Here is a 22,950-nt window from a genome sequence, read left to right on the forward strand (position 1 = left end):
AGAGGGAAAGAGAGGGAGACAAGAGAAGAGGGTCAAAAGGAGATAGGAGGGACAAGAGGAAAGAGGAGTGGAGAGGGGAGGGACAAGAGGAAAGAGGAGAGACAAGAGGGGAGGGACAGAAGTGAAGGTAGATAAGAGAAAGATGAGAGACGAGAGCGAAAGAGGATGGAAAGAAGGGGAAGAAGAGAGACTGATAAGAAAGAGGGGAGGAAGGAGAGAAGGAACAGGAGAGACAAAAGGGACAGAGAGGGGGGGGGAGAGAGGCAAACAGCGAGAGAGACGGAAAGGGAAACAAAGAATGAAGAGGAGAGAGGGGATGAGGAATAGAAGAGTCAAAGGTTAAGAGAGGAGGGGCAAGAGGGAAATATAGGGAGAGAGGGGGTGAGAAAGAGAGAGAGAGAGACACACACAGAGGGAGATAGAGAAAGGGGGAGAGTAGGTGAGGGAGAGAGTAGGTGAGGGAGAGGAGGATAGAGGTGTGGTAGAGAGAGGAAGAGAAGGCGAGAGGGAGAGAGATGAAGAGTAGGAGAGAGAGTGGTGGGAGGGAGAGGGCGATAGAGAAAGGGAGAGAGTAGGTGAGGGAGAGAGAGGGAGAGGAAGAGAGAAGTGTGGGAGAGAGAGGAAGAGGAGAGAGAGTGGTGGGAGAGAGGGAGAGGGTGGGGGAGAGGGGTGTGTGTGTGTGAGAGAGAGGCGAGAGAGAGAGAGAGGGGGATAGAGAAAGGGAGAGATGAGGTGAGGGAGAGAGAGAGGGAGGGAGAGGAGGAGAGAGGGGTTGAGAGACAGGGGAGAAAGGATGAGAGGTGTGGGAGAGAGAGAAGGAGAGGGAGAGAGAGGAAGAGGAGGAGAGTGAGTGGTGGGAGAGAGGGAGGGTGAGGGGAGAGACAGGGGTGGGGAGAGGGCTGTGTGTGTGAGAGAGAGAGGTGAGAGGGAGAGAGAGAGGGGGATAGAGAAAGGGAGAGATGAGGTGAGGGAGAGAGAGAGGGAGGGAGAGGAGGAGAAAGGTGTGGGAGAGAGAGGAAAAGAAGTAGAGAGGGAGAGAGATGAAGAGTAAGAGAGAGAGTGGTGGGAGAGAGGGAGGGTGAGGAGAGGGACAGGGGTGGGGGAGAGGGCTGTGTGTGTGAGAGAGAGGCGAGAGGGGGATAGAGAAAAAGAGTAGGTGAGGGAGAGAGGGAGGGAGAGGAGGAGAGAGAGGGGTGTGAGACTGGGTGAGAAGGAAAGAGGGAGAGGGAGGGAAAGGATGAGAGGTGTGGGAGAGAGAGGAGGAGGAGAGAGAGTGGCGGGAGAGAGGGAGGGGGAGGGGCAGGGGTGGGGGAGAGGGCTGTCTGTGAGAGAGAGAGAGAGACACACACAGAGGGAGATAGATAAAGGGAGAGAGGAGGTGAGGGAGAGGAGGATAGAGGTGTGGTAGAGAGAGGAAGAGAAGGAGAGAGACTGGTGGGAGAGAGGGAGGGGGAGGGGAGGGCAGGGGTGGGGGAGAGGGCTGTCTGTGTGAGAGAGAGAGAGAGAGACACCTGCACGGAGCTCTCCTGCACCCTGTTATCAGCAGCCGAAGCTGCTTATTAAACACAGACGAGTCTGGGCTTCAGGTGTGGGGGGGGGGGGGGGGTGGATGGCTGGGGGGGGAGGGGAGGGGCAGAGAGGTGCCCCCCGGCTCCCCGCGGTCCAGGGATGCGCAACAACACATCTCTTATGTTCCCCGACTGCTGTACAGCAAGAGACCCCGGCTCAGGAGGGGGCGCCCCAGAGCACACAGCGAGGAAGGGCTGAGCTGGGACTCCATATCCCCTGCACCAGGAGCAGAGCCCGGGTCTGCTGCCCTCGCCCCCCAGGAAGGTCTCCTCCGCCTCAGAACCCCTTCACTGCACTGCCTCTCACCCATGTCCCCCTTCCACGATGTCTCTTACACTCCTCGATGTTTCTTACACTCAGTGTCTCCCTTCCTCAATGTCTCTTACACTCACAGTGTCTCCTGTCCCCAAAGCCTCCTACCCTCACAGTGTCTGCTGTCTCAAACGCCTCTTACCCTCACAGTGTCTCCTGTCCCCAAAGCCTCTTACCCTCAGGGCCTCCTGTCCCCAAAGCCTCTTACCCTCACAGTGTCTCCTGTCCCCAAAGCCTCTTACCCTCAGTGTCTCCTGTCCCCAAAGCCTCTTACCCTCAGTGCCTCCTGTCCCCAAAGCCTCTTACCATCTGTGTCTCCTGTCCCCAAAGACTCTTACCCTCAGTGTCTGCTGTCCCCAAAGCCTCTTACCCTCACAGTGTCTGCTGTCCCCAAAGCCTTTTACCCTCAGTGTCTCCTGTTCCCAAAGTATCTTACCCTCACAGTGTCTCCTGTCCACAAAGCCTCTTACCCTCAGTGTCTTCTGTCCCCAAAGCATCTTACCCTGTTACCCTCAGTGCCTCCTGTCCCCAAAGCCTCTTACCCTCAGTATCTCCTGTCCCCAAAGCATCTTACCCTCACAGTGTCTCCGGTCCACAAAGCCTCTTACCCTCAGTGTCTTCTGTCCCCAAAGCATCTTACCCTCAGTATCTCCTGCCCCCAAAGCATCTTACCCTCACAGTGCCTCCTGTCCCCAAAGCATCTTACCCTCCGTGTCTGCTGTACCCAAAGGCTCTTACCCTCACAGTGTCTCCTGTCCCCAAAGCCTCTTACCCTCAGTGTCTCCTGTCCCCAAAGCCTCTTACCATCTGTGTCTCCTGTCCCCAAAGTCTCTTACCCTCAGTGTCTGCTGTCCCCAAAGCCTCTTACCCTCAGTGTCTGCTGTCCCCAAAGCCTCTTACCCTCACAGTGTCTCCTGTCCCCAAAGCCTCTTACCCTCAGTGTCTCCTGTCCCCAAAGCCTCTTACCCTCAGTGTCTCCTGTCCCCAAAGCCTCTTACCCTCAGAGTGTCTGCTGTCCCCAAAGCCTCTTACCCTCAGAGTGTCTGCTATCCTTCAGTGCCCCACATCTCTTGTCCCCTTCCCTGTCCTGTTCCTTTTCTTACCCACGGCATTGCCCTACACAACCTACCTCGAATAATCCAGTCAATACTGGCCCCCCTCTGCCCTGTCTCCCAGTATGTTGTACGCCTGCTTTAAAGTTTGGTGGAGGGGGAAACTCAGTCACAAACACGAACAATATTCTGTCGGGCCTCTTGTGATACAGCGACGGGTGTGTAACAAGAAACCCCCTCCGCCAAGTGCAAAATCAGGCCCTCTGTCTTCTCTCAGTTAGTTCTGAACCCCTATTTACACATTACCATGCCCCCGCAGTGCCCCTATAACCATGCCCCCACAGGGGCCCTATAACCATGCCCCCACAGGGGCCCTATAACCATGCCCCCACAGGGGCCCTATTGCCATGCCCCCACAGGGGCCCTATTGCCATGCCCCCACAGGGGCCCTATAACCATGCCCCCGCAGTGCCCCTATAACCATGCCCCCACAGGGGCCCTATTGCCATGCCCCCGCAGTCCCCTATAACCATGCCCCCACAGGGGCCCTATAACCATGCCCCCGCAGTGCCCCTATAACCATACCCCCGCAGTCCCCTATAACCATGCCCCCACAGGGGCCCTATAACCATGCCCCCGCAGTGCCCCTATAACCATGCCCCCGCAGTGCCCCTATAACCATGCCCCCGCAGTGCCCCTATAACCATGCCCCCGCAGTCCCCTATAACCATGCCCCCACAGGGGCCCTATAACCATGCCCCCGCAGTGCCCCTATAACCATGCCCCCACAGGGGCCCTATAACCATGCCCCCACAGGGGCCCTATTACCATGCCTCCACAGGGGCCCTATTGCCATGCCCCCACAGGGGCCCTATAACCATGCCCCCACAGGGGCCCTATTGCCATGCCTCCACAGGGGCCCTATTGCCATGCCTCCACAGGGGCCCTATTGCCATGCCCCCACAGGGGCCCTATAACCATGCCCCCACAGGGGCCCTATTGCCATGCCTCCACAGGGGCCCTATTGCCATGCCTCCACAGGGGCCCTATTGCCATGCCTCCACAGGGGCCCTATTGCCATGCCTCCACAGGGGCCCTATTGCCATGCCTTCACGCCAGCCCTATTGCCATGCCTCCACGCCGGCCCTATTACCATGCCTCCAAAGGGGCCCTATTACCATACCCTCACGCCGGCCGTATTACCATGACCCCACAGGGGCCCTATAACCATGCCCCCACAGGGGCCCTATTACCATGCCTCCACAGGGGCCCTATTGCCATGCCCCCACAGGGGCCCTATAACCATGCCCCCACAGGGGCCCTATTGCCATGTCTCCACAGGGGCCCTATTGCCATGCCTCCACCGGGGCCCTATTGCCATGCCTCCACCGGGGCCCTATTGCCATGCCTCCAAAGGGGCCCTATTGCCATGCCTCCAAAGGGGCCCTATTACCATTCCTATGCCTTTACAGGGGCCCTATTGCCATGCCTCCACAGGGGCCCTATTACCATTACCAGGCCTCCACAGGGGCCCTATTACCATTACCAGGCCTCCACAGGGGCCCTATTACCATTATCAGGCCTCCACAGGGGCCCTATTGCCATTACCATGCCTCCACGCCGGCCCTATTACCATGCCTCCACCGGGGCCCTATTGCCATGCCTCCACAGGGGCCCTATTGCCATGCCTCCATTACCAGGCCTCCACAGTGCTCATATACCTTCCTTCCATCTCCGCCTCAGTGCCTCATGGGCCACCTCTACAATGAACCCCTCCCCCAACAAGATGGAGGAGCTTAGAAGACCCCCCAGTCCCTGCCTCAGGCCTGAAGCCATCAGCCAATCGTTGGAGATTGGAAACAAGTGTTCAATCAGCAAACAATCAATACAGCGCAATGACCACAGCTGGACTCCCCCCACCCTGGAGGAGGGTGTGGTGAACTCCCCCCACCTCCGGCCCCCAAGAACCACAGCTCACAGTGATCATTCACCCCAGAACGGACCACTCACTCAGACCATTCACTCCTAGCCTAGAATGCTCACCCAAGTATGAACCATTCACTTCCGGCCGTACCCCTCACATATATCACTCACCCGCACCCCTCACATATATCACTCACCCGCACCCCTCGCATACAGCACTCACCCGCACCCCTCGCATATATCACTCACCCGTACCCCTCGCATACAGCACTCACCCGCACCCCTCGCATACAGCACTCACCCGTACCCCTCGCATATATCACTCACCCGTACCCCTCACATATATCACTCACCCGCACCCCTCGCATACAGCACTCACCCGCACCCCTCGCATATATCACTCACCCGTACCCCTCGCATACAGCACTCACCCGCACCCCTCACATACAGCACTCACCCGCACCCCTCGCATACAGCACTCACCCGCACCCCTCCAGCCCGGACACGGGGTCCAGGGCCGCACCTGGGCCCGGCCTCCCCAGGGACGGGTCTTTACCACCTGATAAGATGCTGAGATTAGCAAGATCACGGGTGAGAGGGGGAGCCGGGACCTGTCCCCGCGCTGTAAGGACGGGCAGGAGAGCCACCCCTGGGCTCTGGGAGAGGGGGCTCAATCCAGAGGTAAACCGGGGGGGGGGCTGAATCCAGAGGTAAACCGGGGGGGGGGAGGGCTGGTGGGAGAGGGGGCTGAATCCAGAGGTAAACCGGGGGGGGGAGGGCTGGTGGGAGCGGGGGCTCAATCCAGAGGTAAACCGGGGGGGGGGCTGAATCCAGAGGTAAACCGGGGGGGGGAGGGCTGGTGGGAGAGGGGGCTGAATCCAGAGGTAAACCGGGGGGGGGAGGGCTGGTGGGAGCGGGGGCTCAATCCAGAGGTAAACAGGGGGGGGGGGGGGGGCTGGTGGGAGAGGGGGCTGAATCCAGAGGTAAACAGGGGGGGGGGGGGCTGAATCCAGAGGTAAACCGGGGGGGGGGGGCTGCTGGGAGAGGGGGCTCAATCCAGAGGTAAACCGGGGGGGGGGCTGAATCCAGAGGTAAACCGGGGGGGGGAGGGCTGGTGGGAGAGGGGGCTGAATCCAGAGGTAAACCGGGGGGGGGAGGGCTGGTGGGAGCGGGGGCTCAATCCAGAGGTAAACAGGGGGGGGGGGGGGGCTGGTGGGAGAGGGGGCTGAATCCAGAGGTAAACAGGGGGGGGGGGGGGGCTGAATCCAGAGGTAAACCGGGGGGGGGGGGGCTGCTGGGAGAGGGGGCTCAATCCAGAGGTAAACCGGGGGGGGGGCTGAATCCAGAGGTAAACCGGGGGGGGGAGGGCTGGTGGGAGAGGGGGCTGAATCCAGAGGTAAACCGGGGGGGGGAGGGCTGGTGGGAGCGGGGGCTCAATCCAGAGGTAAACAGGGGGGGGGGGGGGGGGCTGGTGGGAGAGGGGGCTGAATCCAGAGGTAAACAGGGGGGGGGGGGGCTGAATCCAGAGGTAAACCGGGGGGGGGGACTGCTGGGAGAGGGGGCTCAATCCAGAGGTAAACCGGGGGGGGAGGGCTGCTGGGAGAGGGGGCTCAATCCAGAGGTAAACGGGGGTGGGGGGGGGAGGGCTGCTGGGAGCGGGGGCTCAATCCAGAGGTAAACAGGGGGGGGGGGGAGGGCTGCTGGGAGAGGGGGCTGAATCCAGAGGTAAACAGGGGGGGGGGAGGGCTGCTGGGAGAGGGGGCTGAATCCAGAGGTAAACCGGGGGGGGAGGGCTGCTGGGAGAGGGGGCTCAATCCAGAGGTAAACCGGGGGGGGGGGGGCTGCTGGGAGAGGGGGCTGAATCCAGAGGTAAACGGGGGGGGGGGGGAGGGCTGCTGGGAGAGGGGGCTCAATCCAGAGTTAAACAGGCGGGGGGGGGGGGGGGGGCTGGTGGGAATCGCCAGCGCGCCAGGAATGTGAGCTTTGCTCTTCCAATTCCAGCGAGCAAACACCAGCAGGCCGGGGCTTGTTAGGGAGGAGGCAGGTATTGTGCCCTGGTGCCCCCAGACCCGCCGCCGGGGGGGGTGGGGGGGGGCTCCTCGCTCCCGAGGCCCTGGAGGGAGCAGAGAGCACCGCCAGAGACTGGCCCAGCAGTCAGGACCGTGTGCAAACCAGCAGTCAGGACCATGTGCAAACCAGCAGTCAGGACCGTGTGCAAACCAGAGACGGGCCCAGCAGTCAGGACCATGTGCAAACCAGCAGTCAGGACCGTGTGCAAACCAGCAGTCAGGACCGTGTGCAAACCAGCAGTCAGGACCGTGTGCAAACCAGCAGTCAGGACCGTGTGCAAACCAGCAGTCAGGACCGTGTGCAAACCAGCAGTCAGGACCGTGTGCAAACCAGCAGTCAGGACCGTGTGCAAACCAGCAGTCAGGACCGTGTGCAAACCAGAAACGGGCCCAGCAGTCAGGACCATGTGCAAACGGGCCCAGCAGTCAGGACCGTGTGCAAACCAGCAGTCAGGGCCATCTCACAAACCAGAGAGAAGGGCCCAGCAGCCAGGACCAAGTGACAAACCAGAAGTCAGGGCCATGTGCAAACCAGCAGTGCAAGCCATGTGCAAACCAAAAAGAAGGGCCCAGCAGTCAGGACCATGTGACAAACCAGAAGTCAGGGCCATCTCACAAACCAGAGAGAAGGGCCCAGCAGTCAGGACCATGTGCAAACCAGCAGTCAGGGCCATGTGCAAACCAGAGATAGGAGACAGTCTTCCACAGAGACAGGCGGGGACAAGTGATAGAGCCTCACTCCCCAAACACCGGCTGCCCCCCCCCCCCCACTCTTAGGACACAGGAACCGCCCCACGCAGGGGCTGCTGGGAATGTATCCACTGGCAGGGACCCTCACCCCAGCACAGGGGGCTCCCCTACTCCCAGGCATTTACTTCCCAGCCCAGACTGGGGCCAGCAGACACCCCTGGGGAGACGGTGTACCCCCCACTCCGTTCAGGAGCTTTGGGTCTTTGAGCTTTCAGTCTTCTTTTCAATTTTCAGAATCATTTTTATTGGGAACTTTCCAAGACGGCGATTATAGACGTAGAACAGAGGAGAGAGCGGGGGTGGGTGTAGAGAGTGCGGGTGTAGAGAGTGTGGGTGGGTGTAGAGAGTGGGCGTAGAGTGCGGGTGGGTGTAGAGTGCGGGTGGGTGTAGAGCGTGGGTGTAGAGTGCGGGTAGGTGTAGAGTGCGGGTAGGTGTAGAGTGCGGGTAGGTGTAGAGCGTGGGTGTAGAGAGTGGGTGTAGAGTGCGGGTAGGTGTAGAGTGCGGGTAGGTGTAGAGTGCGGGTAGGTGTAGAGTGCGGGTAGGTGTAGAGAGTGGGTGTAGAGTGCGGGTAGGTGTAGAGTGCGGGTAGGTGTAGAGTGCGGGTGGGTGTAGAGCGTGGGTGTAGACTTCGGGTAGGTGTAGAGCGTGGGTGTAGAGTGCGGGTAGGTGTAGAGTGCGGGTGGGTGTAGACAGTGGGTGTAGAGTGCGGGTAGGTGTAGAGTGCGGGTGGGTGTAGAGCGTGGGTGTAGAGTGCGGGTAGGTGTAGAGTGCGGGTAGGTGTAGAGCGCGGGTGTAGAGTGCGGGTAGGTGTAGAGTGCGGGTAGGTGTAGAGCGTGGGTGTAGAGTGCGGGTAGGTGTAGAGTGCGGGTGGGTGTAGAGCGTGGGTGTAGAGTGCGGGTAGGTGTAGAGTGCGGGTGGGTGTAGAGCGTGGGTGTAGACTTCGGGTAGGTGTAGAGCGTGGGTGTAGAGAGTGGGTGTAGAGTGCGGGTAGGTGTAGAGTGCGGGTAGGTGTAGAGTGCGGGTGTAGAGTGCGGGTAGGTGTAGAGTGCGGGTAGGTGTAGAGTGCGGGTAGGTGTAGAGAGTGGGTGTAGAGTGCGGGTGGGTGTAGAGTGCGGGTAGGTGTAGAGTGCGGGTAGGTGTAGAGTGCGGGTGGGTGTAGAGCGTGGGTGTAGACTTCGGGTAGGTGTAGAGCGTGGGTGTAGAGTGCGGGTAGGTGTAGAGTGCGGGTGGGTGTAGACAGTGGGTGTAGAGTGCGGGTAGGTGTAGAGTGCGGGTGGGTGTAGAGCGTGGGTGTAGAGTGCGGGTAGGTGTAGAGTGCGGGTAGGTGTAGAGCGCGGGTAGGTGTAGAGTGCGGGTAGGTGTAGAGTGCGGGTAGGTGTAGAGCGTGGGTGTAGAGTGCGGGTAGGTGTAGAGTGCGGGTGGGTGTAGAGTGCGGGTAGGTGTAGAGTGCGGGTGGGTGTAGAGCGTGGGTGTAGACTTCGGGTAGGTGTAAAGCGTGGGTGTAGAGTGCGGGTAGGTGCAGAGAGTGGGTGTAGAGTGCGGGTAGGTGTAGAGTGCGGGTGGGTGTAGAGCGTGGGTGTAGACTTCGGGTAGGTGTAGAGCGTGGGTGTAGAGTGCGGGTAGGTGCAGAGAGTGGGTGTAGAGTGCGGGTGGGTGCAGAGAGTGGGTGTAGAGTGCGGGTGGGTGTAGAGCGTGGGTGTAGGTGCCGGGCCATGTGCCCTGACAGCCCCTGGAGCCACAGAATAAACAAGCGTTTGCTCGAGTTAGAGCTCTTAGGGTGTAAACTCCTAACTGGACGCTTCTTGCCACATAATTTGAAAATGAAAAGTAAAACAGGTGACATAAGCCGCCGATTCAAAGCCCCGCGGCCGCCATGAGCGCGAAGGAGGCACAAAAGGAAACAGAAGTTCGCCGCAGTCAAACGTGTCAGCAACCGCGCAGTTATCCTTGTAACAGGGTCGGTCCCCAGGGTGGTAACAAAACAAGACTGGCGCCCTGGGCGAGCCTGAGGCCGCCCCGTGCAGTGTGCAGAATAAAAACCCTGAAATAAAAAATACACATTTTCAGAGAAGATGTTGCAGATTTGTATTATTGGGGACACAGAAAATTCTATGTTTAAATAAAAACCTTATGTTTGTGCTGCAGTGTCTGCTAAAGCCTCACCAGTGCTGCTAACCAAAGTGCATTAACGACACCGCCTCACCACTGATTATAACCAAAGTGCATTAACACCGCCTCACCAGTGATTCCAACCAAAGTGCATTAACGACACCGCCTCACCAGTGATTCTAACCAAAGTGCATTAATGACGCCGCCTCACCAGTGCTGCTAACCAAAGTGCATTAACGAACCGCCTCACCAGTGCTGCTAACCAAAGTGCATTAACGATGTCTCCTCACCAGTGCTGCTAACCAAAGTGCATTAACGACGCCGCCTCACCAGTGATTCCAACCAAAGTGCATTAACGACACCGCCTCACCAGTGATTCCAACCAAAGTGCATTAACGACACCGCCTCACCAGTGATTCTAACCAAAGTGCATTAACGACCGCGCCTCACCAGTGATTCCAACCAAAGTGCATTAACGACACCGCCTCACCAGTGATTCCAACCAAAGTGCATTAACGACACCGCCTCACAAGTGATTCCAACCAAAGTGCATTAACGAACCGCCTCACCAGTGCTGCTAACCAAAGTGCATTAACGATGTCTCCTCACCAGTGCTTCTAACCAAAGTGCATTAACGACGCCGCCTCACCAGTGATTCCAACCAAAGTGCATTAACGACACCGCCTCACCAGTGATTCCAACCAAAGTGCATTAACGACACCGCCTCACCAGTGATTCTAACCAAAGTGCATTAACGACCGCGCCTCACCAGTGATTCCAACCAAAGTGCATTAACGACACCGCCTCACCAGTGATTCCAACCAAAGTGCATTAACGACACCGCCTCACAAGTGATTCCAACCAAAGTGCATTAATGAACCTGCCTCACCAGTGCTGCTAACCAAAGTGCATTAACGACGCCGCCTCACCAGTGATTCCAACCAAAGTGCATTAATGACACCGCCTCACCAGTGATTCTAACCAAAGTGCATTAATGACGCCGCCTCACCAGTGCTGCTAACCAAAGTGCATTAACGACGCCGCCTCACCAGTGATTCCAACCAAAGTGCATTAATGACACCGCCTCACCAGTGATTCTAACCAAAGTGCATTAATGACGCCGCCTCACCAGTGCTGCTAACCAAAGTGCATTAACGCCGCCGCCTCACCAGTGATTCCAACCAAAGTGCATTAATGACACCGCCTCACCAGTGATTCTAACCAAAGTGCATTAATGACGCCGCCTCATCAGTGCTGCTAACCAAAGTGCATTAACGACGCCGCCTCACCAGTGATTCCAACCAAAGTCCATTATCGCCGCCGCCTCACCAGTGATTCCAACCAAAGTGCATTAACGACACCGCCTCACCAGTGATTCCAACCAAAGTCCATTATCGCCGCCGCATCACCAGTGCTGCTAACCAAAGTGCATTAACGACACCGCCTCACCAGTGATTCCAACCAAAGTGCATTAACGACACCGCTTCACCAGTGCTGCTAACCAAAGTGCATTAACGACGCCGCCTCACCAGTGCTGCTAACCAAAGTGCATTAACGACACCGCCTCACCAGTGATTCTAACCAAAGTGCATTAACGACACCGCCTCACCAGTGATTCTAACCAAAGTGCATTAACGACCGCACCTCACCAGTGATTCCAACCAAAGTGCATTAACGATGCCTCCTCACCAGTGCTGCTAACCACAGTGCATTAATGACACAGCCTCACCAGTGATTCCAACCAAAGTGCATTAATGACGCCACCTCACCTGTGATTCCAACCAAAGTGCATTAACGACACCTCCTCACCAGTGATTCCAACCAAAGTGCATTAACGACCGCGCCTCACCAGTGATTCCAACCAAAGTGCATTAATGACGCCGCCTCACCAGTGCTGCTAACCAAAGTGCATTAACGCCACCGCCTCACCTGTGATTCCAACCAAAGTGCATTAACGACACCGCCTCACCAGTGATTTCAACCAAAGTGCATTAACGACACCGCCTCACAAGTGATTTCAACCAAAGTGCATTAATGACACCGCCTCACCAGTACTGCTAACCATAGTGCATTAACGCTGCCGCCTCACCAGTGCTGCTAACCAAAGTGCATTAACGACACCGCCTCACCAGTGCTGCTAACCAAAGTGCATTAACGACACCGCCTCACCAGTGCTGCTAACCAAAGTGCATTAACGCCGCCACCTCACCAGTGCTGCTAACCATAGTGCATTAACAACACCGCCTCACCAGTGCTGCTAACCAAAGTGCATTATTGACACCGCCTCACCAGTGATTCCATCCAAAGTGCATTAATGACACCGCCTCACCAGTGATTCCAACCAAAGTGCATTAATGACGCCGCCTCGCCAGTGCTGCTAACCAAAGTGCATTAACACCGCCACCTCACCTGTGATTCCAACCAAAGTGCATTAACGACACCGCCTCATCAGTGATTCCAACCAAAGTGCATTAATGACGCCGCCTCACCAGTACTGCTAACCATAGTGCATTAACGCCGCCGCCTCACCAGTGCTGCTAACCAAAGTGCATTAACGACACCGCCTCACCAGTGCTGCTAACCAAAGTGCATTAACGACACCGCCTCACCAGTGATTCCAACCAAAGTGCATTAACAACACCGCCTCACCAGTGATTCCAACCAAAGTGCATTAACAACACCGCCTCACCAGTGCTGCTAACCAAAGTGCATTAACGACACCGCCTCACCAGTGATTCCAACCAAAGTGCATTAACGACACCGCCTCACCAGTGCTGCTAACCAAAGTGCATTAACGACACTGCCTCACCAGTGATTCCAACCAAAGTGCATTAACGACACCGCCTCACCAGTGCTGCTAACCAAAGTGCATTAACACCACCTCATCAGTGCTGCTAACCAAAGTGCATTAACGACAACGCCTCACCAGTGCTGCTAACCAAAGTGCATTAACGACACCGCCTCACCAGTGATTCCAACCAAAGTGCATTAACGACACCGCCTCACCAGTGCTGCTAACCAAAGTGCATTATCGACACCGCCTCACCAGTGATTCCAACCAAAGTGCATTAACAACACCGCCTCACCAGTGCTGCTAACCAAAGTGCATTAACAACGCCGCCTCACCAGTGATTCTAACCAAAGTGCATTAACGATGTCTCCGCACCAGTGCTGCTAACCAAAGTGCATTAACCACACCTCCTCACCAATGCTGCTAACCAAAGTGCATTAATGAACCTGCCTCACCAGTGCTGCTAACCAAAGCGCATTAACAACGCTGCCTCACCAGTGATTCTAACCAACGTGCATTAACAACGCTGCCTCACCAGTGATGGTCATTGTTGGGGTTTCTGGTTGGCTCGGGGAGGCACCTCAGCCAGACAGATCCCACCACTCTAGTCAGGGTGAGTAAGTTACACACCAAAGATAACCTGTGCTCACCCCGGGAGCTTGGAAGAGAGCAGTCAGACTTACCTTCAGAGACAATGTGTTAAACCCCACCTCCGATACAATAAGTACACCACAAAAGAGACTCCACGTAGGATTATATAAAAATATATAGTATATTGTAGGTGAGGGAAGTCAGACCAGACAACATTTAGAAGTACTGTGCATACTATGCAGTTCCTGAGTTAGTACTCACTATCTTGACTCAGCAAATAGGAAAATATTGCACATTGTAACATCAGGGCATCAAAAACTATAAACATACCTAAGATGGTCAGTGTCCCCACAAACATGGATTGTGTGTACTACTCAATTTCTGAGTTAGTACTCACTAGCTAGGCCAGGCCCCCTGACAGGACAGTATGAGGGTTATTACAGTACACATCCTACATATATGCAAGTGATGGCGTTCTGTCCCGATAGGAGTCACCGCTATGCTGGGCAAGTTATTTCTGAATATCACAAACACGCAGCAGGGCCCAGTATCCATGGACTCCTATCTGGCAAGGTACAGTAGTCCGCTTTAGATCACAGGCCGCAGGTTCGGCTGGGCGCCTACAATGCAGTATCTAGGCACTTTCCTGAATGTGACAGTATTGGGTCGGGGGAGGGGAGGCCTTCCTGGTCCCCCCCAGTCAGAATGGGCAAGGCAACTGGCCGCGGCGCAGGGGCTCGGAGGGCCAGTCGGCTGCCTGACTAACCTTGGACCGCGTCTCTCGGGCCGGGAGGATGGGGCGGCGGAACCACTCCTCAGGGCTGTACCAGCCTCGGACTCACCATCCCTGGTCCGGGAAGGGCGGTGTCTGCGGCAGCTCGTGGGTGTCGGACGGGAGGCCCTGTACACACAAGTATGCCAGTCTCAGGGGCACAGAGTTAGACGAGGGAGCAAGTGGGGAGATCAGTGAGTGATGCCCTCGCACTATGCAACAATCCCAGCGCTCACTCGTGCGGACCCAGAAACCACGGGAAAGGATGAGGCCCTTCCCCTGTGCTGCAGCAGTGAAAAGGAAAACGCTCTTCATGTGTTAATGCTGGAAAAGGCCAGGAGCGGGACACAGCGCTCCCGACACGCTGGGCTCCTGGGGGCACTGGAGAGTCACAAAGGGGGAGACAGGCCAGCGCACAAGAAGAGGTTTCACTGGCGGTTGCTCCTAGCAGCCCCACAAAACCTTGGTAGTCCAGGGTCGGGAAAGAGGCTGGCAGCATGGCAACATACAGAAAAGCAATCCAGATGAGTCCTTTGTGCCACCCGGCAAACACCTGGCAGCATGGCAACATACAGAAAAGCAATCCAGAGGAGTCCTTTGTGCCACCCGGCAGACACCTGGCAGCATGGCAACATACAGAAAAGCAATCCAGAGGAGTCCTTTGTGCCACCCGGCAAACACCTGGCAGCAGGGCAACATACAGAAAAGCAATCCAGATGAGTCCTTTGTGCCACCCGGCAAACACCTGGCAGCAGGGCAACATACAGAAAAGCAATCCAGATGAGTCCTTTGTGCCAGCCACCAGCAGGGCAACAAACAGATGAGCAGTCCAGGTGGGTCCCTTGTGCACTCCAGCAGTCCCTCTGGCAGAGGTTCAGCCCCAGTTCCAAAAGTACTCCCAAAGTGTTCTCTAATTAACAGCCCCTCTATTTATACTACACATGCCCAGCTTCTAGAAGGTGGGAGAGGGTTCCAACCAGATCTGAGCTGTTCCAAGGATTTCCCTTCCCCTCTACCCTGGCTCCAGACACCAGTAGGGGGTAAACAAGCCCTCTGTGTGAAAGCAGGACACAGAATATACAAGTAAATTGTGCCCCACCTCCTCCCTCCCAGCCCTGAAGGCCACCAGTATGTAGATGAATGCAGATGTAACCCTGTCACACCTACCCCTCCCTGACGGATGGCTGTCTGGAGAGTATGCACCAAGTGTTGCTGTCACTCTGCCCGAGACGTGGATTGGAGTCAGGCTGCAAACCACCAGAGTTATAAGCACAGAGAAATGCCCACTTTCTAAAAGAGGCATTTGTAAAAAAGTAATGAAATACTCACCTACACCAATAACTAGGATTTCTGACTACCATTACAAACAAACCAAACATGCCCACACTACTCTTTATAGATCAAAACTTACCACTTAGGAATAGGTCATGGGATTTCTAATGCAATATTGTGAGAGTGGCAGCACTCCCAGTAGTGAGAAACTTAATAGGCTGTTTGTCACTACTAGGACGTGTAACACAAAGACATATGTCCTACCTTTTACTTACACAGCACCCTGCCCATAGGGCTATCTAGGGCCTACTTTAGGGGTGACAGGTGCAGTAAAAAGGGAGTCTTCGCTTTGGCAAGGGGCATGAATTGCCAAGTCAATGTGGCAGGAAACGGTGCAGACGTGGCAGTGTCAGGCCTGAGACAAGTGTGAAAGGCCACTTCTGTGGATGGCACTCTGTGCCGCAGGCCCACTAGTAGCACTTAATTAACAGGCCCTGGGTACCTGGTATACCACTTTACAGATAAAATAAATGTGCCAAACAGGTGTGAGTCATTTACACTAAGTGTGAGGGGAGAGAGCACACGCACTTTAGCCCTGATTAGTGATGGTAAAGTACCCCGAGTGCTAAAGTCAACAAAAAGAGGGTCAGAAAAATAGGAGGAAAAACGTTTGCGGATAACTCTGCAGAAAGGGCCATTTCCAACACTAATCAAAATCAAAGTGCATTAACGACGCTGCGTGCAAGTGCTGCCACCCAAAGTGCATCAACAATGCTGCCTTACTCCTGGTACTACACAAAGTGCATCAATGACGCTGCCTTACTCCTGGTACTACACAAAGTGCATTAACAACGCTGCCTTACTCTTGGTACAACACAAAGTGCATCAATGACGCTGCCTTACTCCTGGTACTACACAAAGTGCATCAATGAGGCTGCCTTACTCCTGGTACTACACAAAGTGCATCAACGATGCTGTGTTACTCCTGGTACTACACAAAGTGCATCAACAACACTGCCTTACTCCTGGTACTACACAGAGTGCATTAACGACGCTGCCTGCAAGTGCTGCCACCCAAAGTGCATCAACAATGCTGCCTTACTCCTGGTACTACACAAAGTGCATCAATGATGCTGCCTTACTCCTGGTACTACACAAAGTGCATCAACGACGCTGTGTTACTCCTGGTACTACACAAAGTGCATCAACAACACTGCCTTACGCCTGGTACTACACAAAGTGCATTAACGACACTGCCTTACTCCTGGTACTATACAAAGTGCATTAACAACGCTGCCTTACTCCTGGTACTACACAAAGTGCATTAACGACGCTGATTTACTCCTGGTACTACACAAAGTGTATCAACAACACTGCCTTACGCCTGGTACTACACAAAGTGCATTAACGACACTGCCTTACTCCTGGTACTATACAAAGTGCATTAACAACGCTGCCTTACTCCTGGTACTACACAAAGTGCATTAACAACGCTGCCTTACTCTTGGTACAACACAAAGTGCATCAATGACGCTGCCTTACTCCTGGTACTACACAAAGTGCATCAATGAGGCTGCCTTATTCCTGGTACTACACAAAGTGCATCAACGATGCTGTGTTACTCCTGGTACTACACAAAGTGCATCAACAACACTGCCTTACTCCTGGTACTACACAAAGCGCATTAAGGACACTGCCTTACTCCTGGTACTACACAAAGTGCATTAACGACGCTGCCTGCAAGTGCTGCCACCCAAAGTGCATCAACAATGCTGCCTTACTCCTGGTACTACACAAAGTGCATCAATGATGCTGCCTTACTCCTGGTACTACACAAAGTGCATCAACGACGCTGTGTTACTCCTGGTACTACACAAAGTGCATCAACAACACTGCCTTACGCCTGGTACTACACAAAGTGCATTAACGACACTGCCTTACTCCTGGTACTATACAAAGTGCATTAACAACGCTGCCTTACTCCTGGTACTACACAAAGTGCATTAACAACGCTGCCTTACTCTTGGTACAACACAAAGTGCATCAATGACGCTGCCTTACTCCTGGTACTACACAAAGTGCATCAATGAGGCTGCCTTACTCCTGGTACTACACAAAGTGCATCAACGATGCTGTGTTACTCCTGGTACTACACAAAGTGCATCAACAACACTGCCTTACTCCTGGTACTACACAGAGTGCATTAACGACGCTGCCTGCAAGTGCTGCCACCCAAAGTGCATCAACAATGCTGCCTTACTCCTGGTACTACACAAAGTGCATCAATGATGCTGCCTTACTCCTGGTACTACACAAAGTGCATCAACGACGCTGTGTTACTCCTGGTACTACACAAAGTGCATCAACAACACTGCCTTACGCCTGGTACTACACAAAGTGCATTAACGACACTGCCTTACTCCTGGTACTATACAAAGTGAATTAACAACGCTGCCTTACTCCTGGTACTACACAAAGTGCATTAACGACGCTGATTTACTCCTGGTACTACACAAAGTGTATCAACAACACTGCCTTACGCCTGGTACTACACAAAGTGCATTAACGACACTGCCTTACTCCTGGTACTATACAAAGTGCATTAACAACGCTGCCTTACTCCTGGTACTACACAAAGTGCATTAACAACGCTGCCTTACTCTTGGTACAACACAAAGTGCATCAATGACGCTGCCTTACTCCTGGTACTACACAAAGTGCATCAATGAGGCTGCCTTACTCCTGGTACTACACAAAGTGCATCAACGATGCTGTGTTACTCCTGGTACTACACAAAGTGCATCAACAACACTGCCTTACTCCTGGTACTACACAAAGCGCATTAAGGACACTGCCTTACTCCTGGTACTACACAAAGTGCATTAACGACGCTGCCTGCAAGTGCTGCCACCCAAAGTGCATCAACAATGCTGCCTTACTCCTGGTACTACACAAAGTGCATCAATGATGCTGCCTTACTCCTGGTACTACACAAAGTGCATCAACGACGCTGTGTTACTCCTGGTACTACACAAAGTGCATCAACAACACTGCCTTACGCCTGGTACTACACAAAGTGCATTAACGACACTGCCTTACTCCTGGTACTATACAAAGTGCATTAACAACGCTGCCTTACTCCTGGTACTACACAAAGTGCATTAACAACGCTGATTTACTCCTGGTACTACACAAAGTGTATCAACAACACTGCCTTACGCGTGGTACTACACAAAGTGCATTAACGACACTGCCTTACTCCTGGTACTATACAAAGTGCATTAACAACGCTGCCTTACTCCTGGTACTACACAAAGTGCATTAACAACGCTGCCTTACTCTTGGTACAACACAAAGTGCATTAACAACGCTGCCTTACTCCTGGTACTACACAAAGTGCATCAATGACGCTGCCTTACTCCTGGTACTACACAAAGTGTATCAATGACGCTGCCTCACTCTTGGTACTACACAAAGTGCATTAACAACGCTGCCTTACTCCTGGTACTACACAAAGTGCATCAATGACGCTGCCTTACTCCTGGTACTACACAAAGTGTATCAATGACGCTGCCTTACTCCTGGTACTACACAAAGTGTATCAACGATGCTGTGTTACTCCTGGTATTACACAAAGTGTATCAATGACGCTGCCTTACTCCTGGTACTACACAAAGTGTATCAATGACGCTGCCTTACTCCTGGTACTACACAAAGTGCATTAACAACGCTGCCTTACTCCTGGTACTACACAAAGTGCATCAACGACGCTGAGGAACAATTTATGTCAGTAACGTTGGTCACATTGGTCTACAGGAGGGAACAGGGTGGGAAAAGTACTCATTTCTTATTTTAAATCTTTTTCAGTTTTAGTAATTTCCCCAGCACGTTTTACGAATGAGGAGCACATAAGGCACTCTATTAAATCCCGACTGATGTTTAAACGGTTTGGTTCACTGTGCGGTTTTGTGTTGTTTGTGACACTAGATTCTCCCCTTCCAACAAACATATATTTTTATGCTATATGAGAGAGAACTATGTAGCGTTTCAATGATATGATGCTACTTAAAATGTAGGTGCAATATAAAATAGGCTTTAGGTTCAGCAAAGTAAGTTATTGTGAAGAAGGCCATCTGACCACACTCCTCGGGAGGATTCACTCTAACACATCATATGATGTCACTTCCTGTGATGCTAATGGCTCAAAGGTGGTTATGTGATGTCACTTCCGCTACCCCCTGCTTTTTGGTAATTGATGCCTGTGACAAGATTGACCTTCAGTGACCCTATGGTAGGGAGGGGTTCTGGCCCCAGAGAGCCTGGCAGCAGTGCCACCTGTGATGCCCACACCTGAACCTGTGCACGAGGTAGTGGCAGGGGTGTGACAGCACTCCGACCCCACTGTACCTGAGAGCAGCACGCGCCTCGGGCCTTTCTTTTAATGACACCGAGTGCAGCACGCACATGAGTGCATTTCTTCTAACGATGAGGTTTGACACCCAGACTACAGAAACGCTGTTAATTTGGGGGTTGAAGTGATTGAAACCTTGGGATTCCAATGAATGATGCTTCTCTGCAGGAGTCTCAGCATACATCAGTGCCAGAGCGCACCACCAGGCATGGGAAGTCCATCCTTCTGATGTTATGACATGTCCAATGACCTTTGGAGCCACCACTGAGAATGAGACATCATACACTTGTGGGGAGGAGACAGAGTACATTTGGTAATTGTGCCACTGAGTTTGAGTATGAGATGATGTTTGGGGGCTCCCCCCCACCAGGCTTGGCCTGCTCCACTGATGCGGTTCCTCCTTCAGGTATAGCAGATCTCAAGCATCAACTTCCCAGAGGAGACTCCACCCAGCCTGGATTACCTCACACCTTATGAACACAGCTTCTTCACAGCCACAACCATAGGAGGTAACCAGCAGACAGACTCGCCCGACCATCTTAAATCAGCCACATTCACTTGTGGTCTGGGCTTCCCAGGGGCCCACTGCCCTCTTGTATTACCCATAAACTTTAACAGTACTTTATTAAGTGGATGAAAGTAGAAGCTTCAACAACTTTCAACTGAAATCAATTTCCGAATTTTGCCACTTTACTCCCTTAATTCTTCCACTTTGAATGTGCTTTGGTAGATGTTTACCTTTGATAAATCAGCATGGCTAAATCTCAAATTAATTCACTTAATGACAAACTATTGCATTTGCAGCAAAGATATAGGTCACTATAAATCATACGGAGTTTAGAAGGATACTGAAAAATTGGCTATTCCCCACTTGAAGCTTGGAGTATAAAACAGAGTAAGGATCCTGTGAACAGCAAGATGTGGAATGTGGTGTAACACGGACAACGTAGAACAGGGATACTCAAAGTACGGCCCGGGCCAGTCGCAGCCCTCTGCACCCCCTGCCCCCCAGGTGAATGGCAGCACTGGGGCGCAATTTACTTGACTGAGCATTAACATTCCGAATTATGTTAAACACTGATCATGCATCCCAGCAAGCCTATGGTTCAGGGGGGCACCCCTGATCCCTTGAATGTTGGGAGGAGGATCCGAGACTCGCTTAAGAAAAAAGGAGGGGGGTCAAAGGAGGACTTCAGTCCTTCTTAAAAAGGATTCCCTAATCTCTCCGGGGGGGTCTCTAGGAGTGGGAAGGAGCGCCCCCTTGACAGACTCTTGAATTCAGGAGTCTAGAGTGGCAGTCCCGCTCTCTTTGGGGGGGGGGTTCTATGTCTGACGTGTCGGACTCTGGTGGTGGGTCTCTTGGGGGGAGCGGTCTCTATATAAGGGGGCTCTCTGAGCTGTCAGACCCTCTCGGATAGTGGCCAGACTGTCTCTTTGGGAACGGGGGCTAGAGTGTATATTTGTAGCCCCCCCTTCGGTGTTTCGGCGGAGGGGTCTCTCCTGTGTCTGGTGCTCTCTCACTGAAGTGGCTGCCCCCCAGCCTGTGACTCTAGGGGTCGTTGCTTGGCGGTCGGGGGGCTGGGATGCAGGGAGTGTGGTTAGATTCCCTCCTTGGGGGGGTCTCACTCAGGTGTGAGACTCTCTTGAATGGGGGACAGGCAGTGTGCGAAGAATCAATCCTTTATCTTGTGTCGGGCGCTCTCTCACTGAAGTGGCTGCCCCCCCACCCCCCCCAGCATGTGGCTCTAGGGGTCTTTGCTTGGGGGTTAGTGGGAGGGGACAGGGACTGTGGTTAGACCTACTCCTTGGGGAGGGGGGGGGGGGGGTCTCACTGGGATGTCAGACACTCTCCCATGGGGACAGGGGCTATGGTGAGATTCATTCCTTGGAGGTCTCTCACGGAGGTATCAGACTGTCTTGCATGGGGGGAGTGGGGACTGAGTGTGGCAAGAATCAATCCGGGGGTGTGTGTCACAGAGGTATCAGACTGTCTTGCATGGGGGGGTCTGAGTGTGGTAAGAATCAATCCACGGGGGGGTCTATCCTAGGGGTCTTTGCTTGGGGGTCAGTGGGAGGGGACAGGGACTGTGGTTAGACCCACTCCTTGGGGGTCTCTCACGGAGGTATCAGACTGTCTTGCATGGGGGGGTCTGAGTGTGGTAAGAATCAATCCGGGGGGGGTCTCCCCACCGACAGGTGCCGGCGGCTGGAATTATACAGAAAAGTTGTGATCTCACCTGAGAGGCCAAGAAGCGCCAGGCGCAGAGAGGCCAACATCCCGAGCCGGTGGAAGGCAGGTCCGGGATGGGGGTGCTGCCAGGGTCAGGGCCTCTCGGGGGTCTGTGGGGGGCTCCGGGTGGGGGGTCGGAGCAGGTGCCTCGTGCGCGCCGTCCTGTGAGATCCGGCAGCCGCAGAAGTCCTGGGAATCTGGAGGAGACGGGCTGGGACGGGTCCAGCATGGGTGGGGGGGGCTGATGGAGAGGGATGGACACTGCCCCCTGGGGGAGGAGCCAGGGACACCAAACAAGAGACTGTCCCAGGGGGAGGGGCCTGGTGGACACTGCCCCCTGGAGGAGGGGCTTGAAGGAGGGGAGTGGACACTGCCCCCTGGGGGAGGGCCCTGATGGAGGGGCGGGTGGACACTGCCCCCTGGGGGAGGGGCCTGATGGAGGGGCGGGTGGACACTGCCCCCGGGGGAGGGGCCACGGAACAGCCTAACAGGCTACTGCCCCCTGAGGCGGTGCCAAACAGCCCAGTGCAGAAGAGACTGCCCCCTTTGGAGGTGCCAGGCAACCCCTGCACAAGGGACTGCCCCCCCCCCCCAGAGGGAGGAGCCTGGCAACCCCTGCGATGAGGAGGAGACACCACCCCCCCCCGCCCCCCGTGTGAGGCGCCTGAAGCACAAGAGACACCCCCATGTCAGGATAAGGGAACCCCGATAAGAGATCCCCCGCCCCCGGGGAGGAGTCAGAAAGCCTCTAGACAAGAGGCCCCCCCCTCCACAGGAGTGAGACAGCCCCTGAGACCAGAGAGACCCTCCCCTGCAGGAGCGCAGCCAGCGGGGTCGGGTCAAAACTTGGAGGCAGAGCCCCCCATTACCTCCGCCCGACCCCCCAGTGATCGCTCAGTGGGCCTGTGAGGGGCAATGAAAAGGGGACGTGCCCCTCCCCCCCAGACACCCCAGGGCCGCCTTGTGTGGCTCCGAGTGGCACACACACCCAGACCAACGCGCTGCGGTGCCCTACCCTGCCCTGGGAGGGCGTCCGTGGGCACTCTGGGGGTCTTCCCACTCTGCCCCCTGGATGGAGGCACATTCACAGACACTGGTG

At 54.7% G+C, this 22,950-nt stretch overlaps 1 protein-coding gene across 2 annotated transcripts in view; it reads right to left on the reverse strand.

Annotated features, from left to right (window-relative positions):
• Nucleotides 1-22,050, reverse strand: part of BCAM (basal cell adhesion molecule (Lutheran blood group)) — a 233,016-nt gene extending 210,966 nt beyond the window's left edge. For both annotated transcript variants that reach the window (XM_069201450.1, XM_069201449.1), the window contains exon 1: nucleotides 21,859-22,050. In XM_069201450.1, the coding sequence (XP_069057551.1) occupies nucleotides 21,859-21,898 (40 nt within the window). In that variant the 5' untranslated portion in view covers nucleotides 21,899-22,050. The remainder of the gene's footprint in view (nucleotides 1-21,858) is intronic.
• Between the last annotated feature and the right edge of the window lie 900 nt (nucleotides 22,051-22,950).

This window comes from Pleurodeles waltl, chromosome 7 (assembly GCF_031143425.1).
Source record: "Pleurodeles waltl isolate 20211129_DDA chromosome 7, aPleWal1.hap1.20221129, whole genome shotgun sequence".
Lineage (NCBI taxonomy): Eukaryota > Metazoa > Chordata > Amphibia > Caudata > Salamandridae > Pleurodeles > Pleurodeles waltl.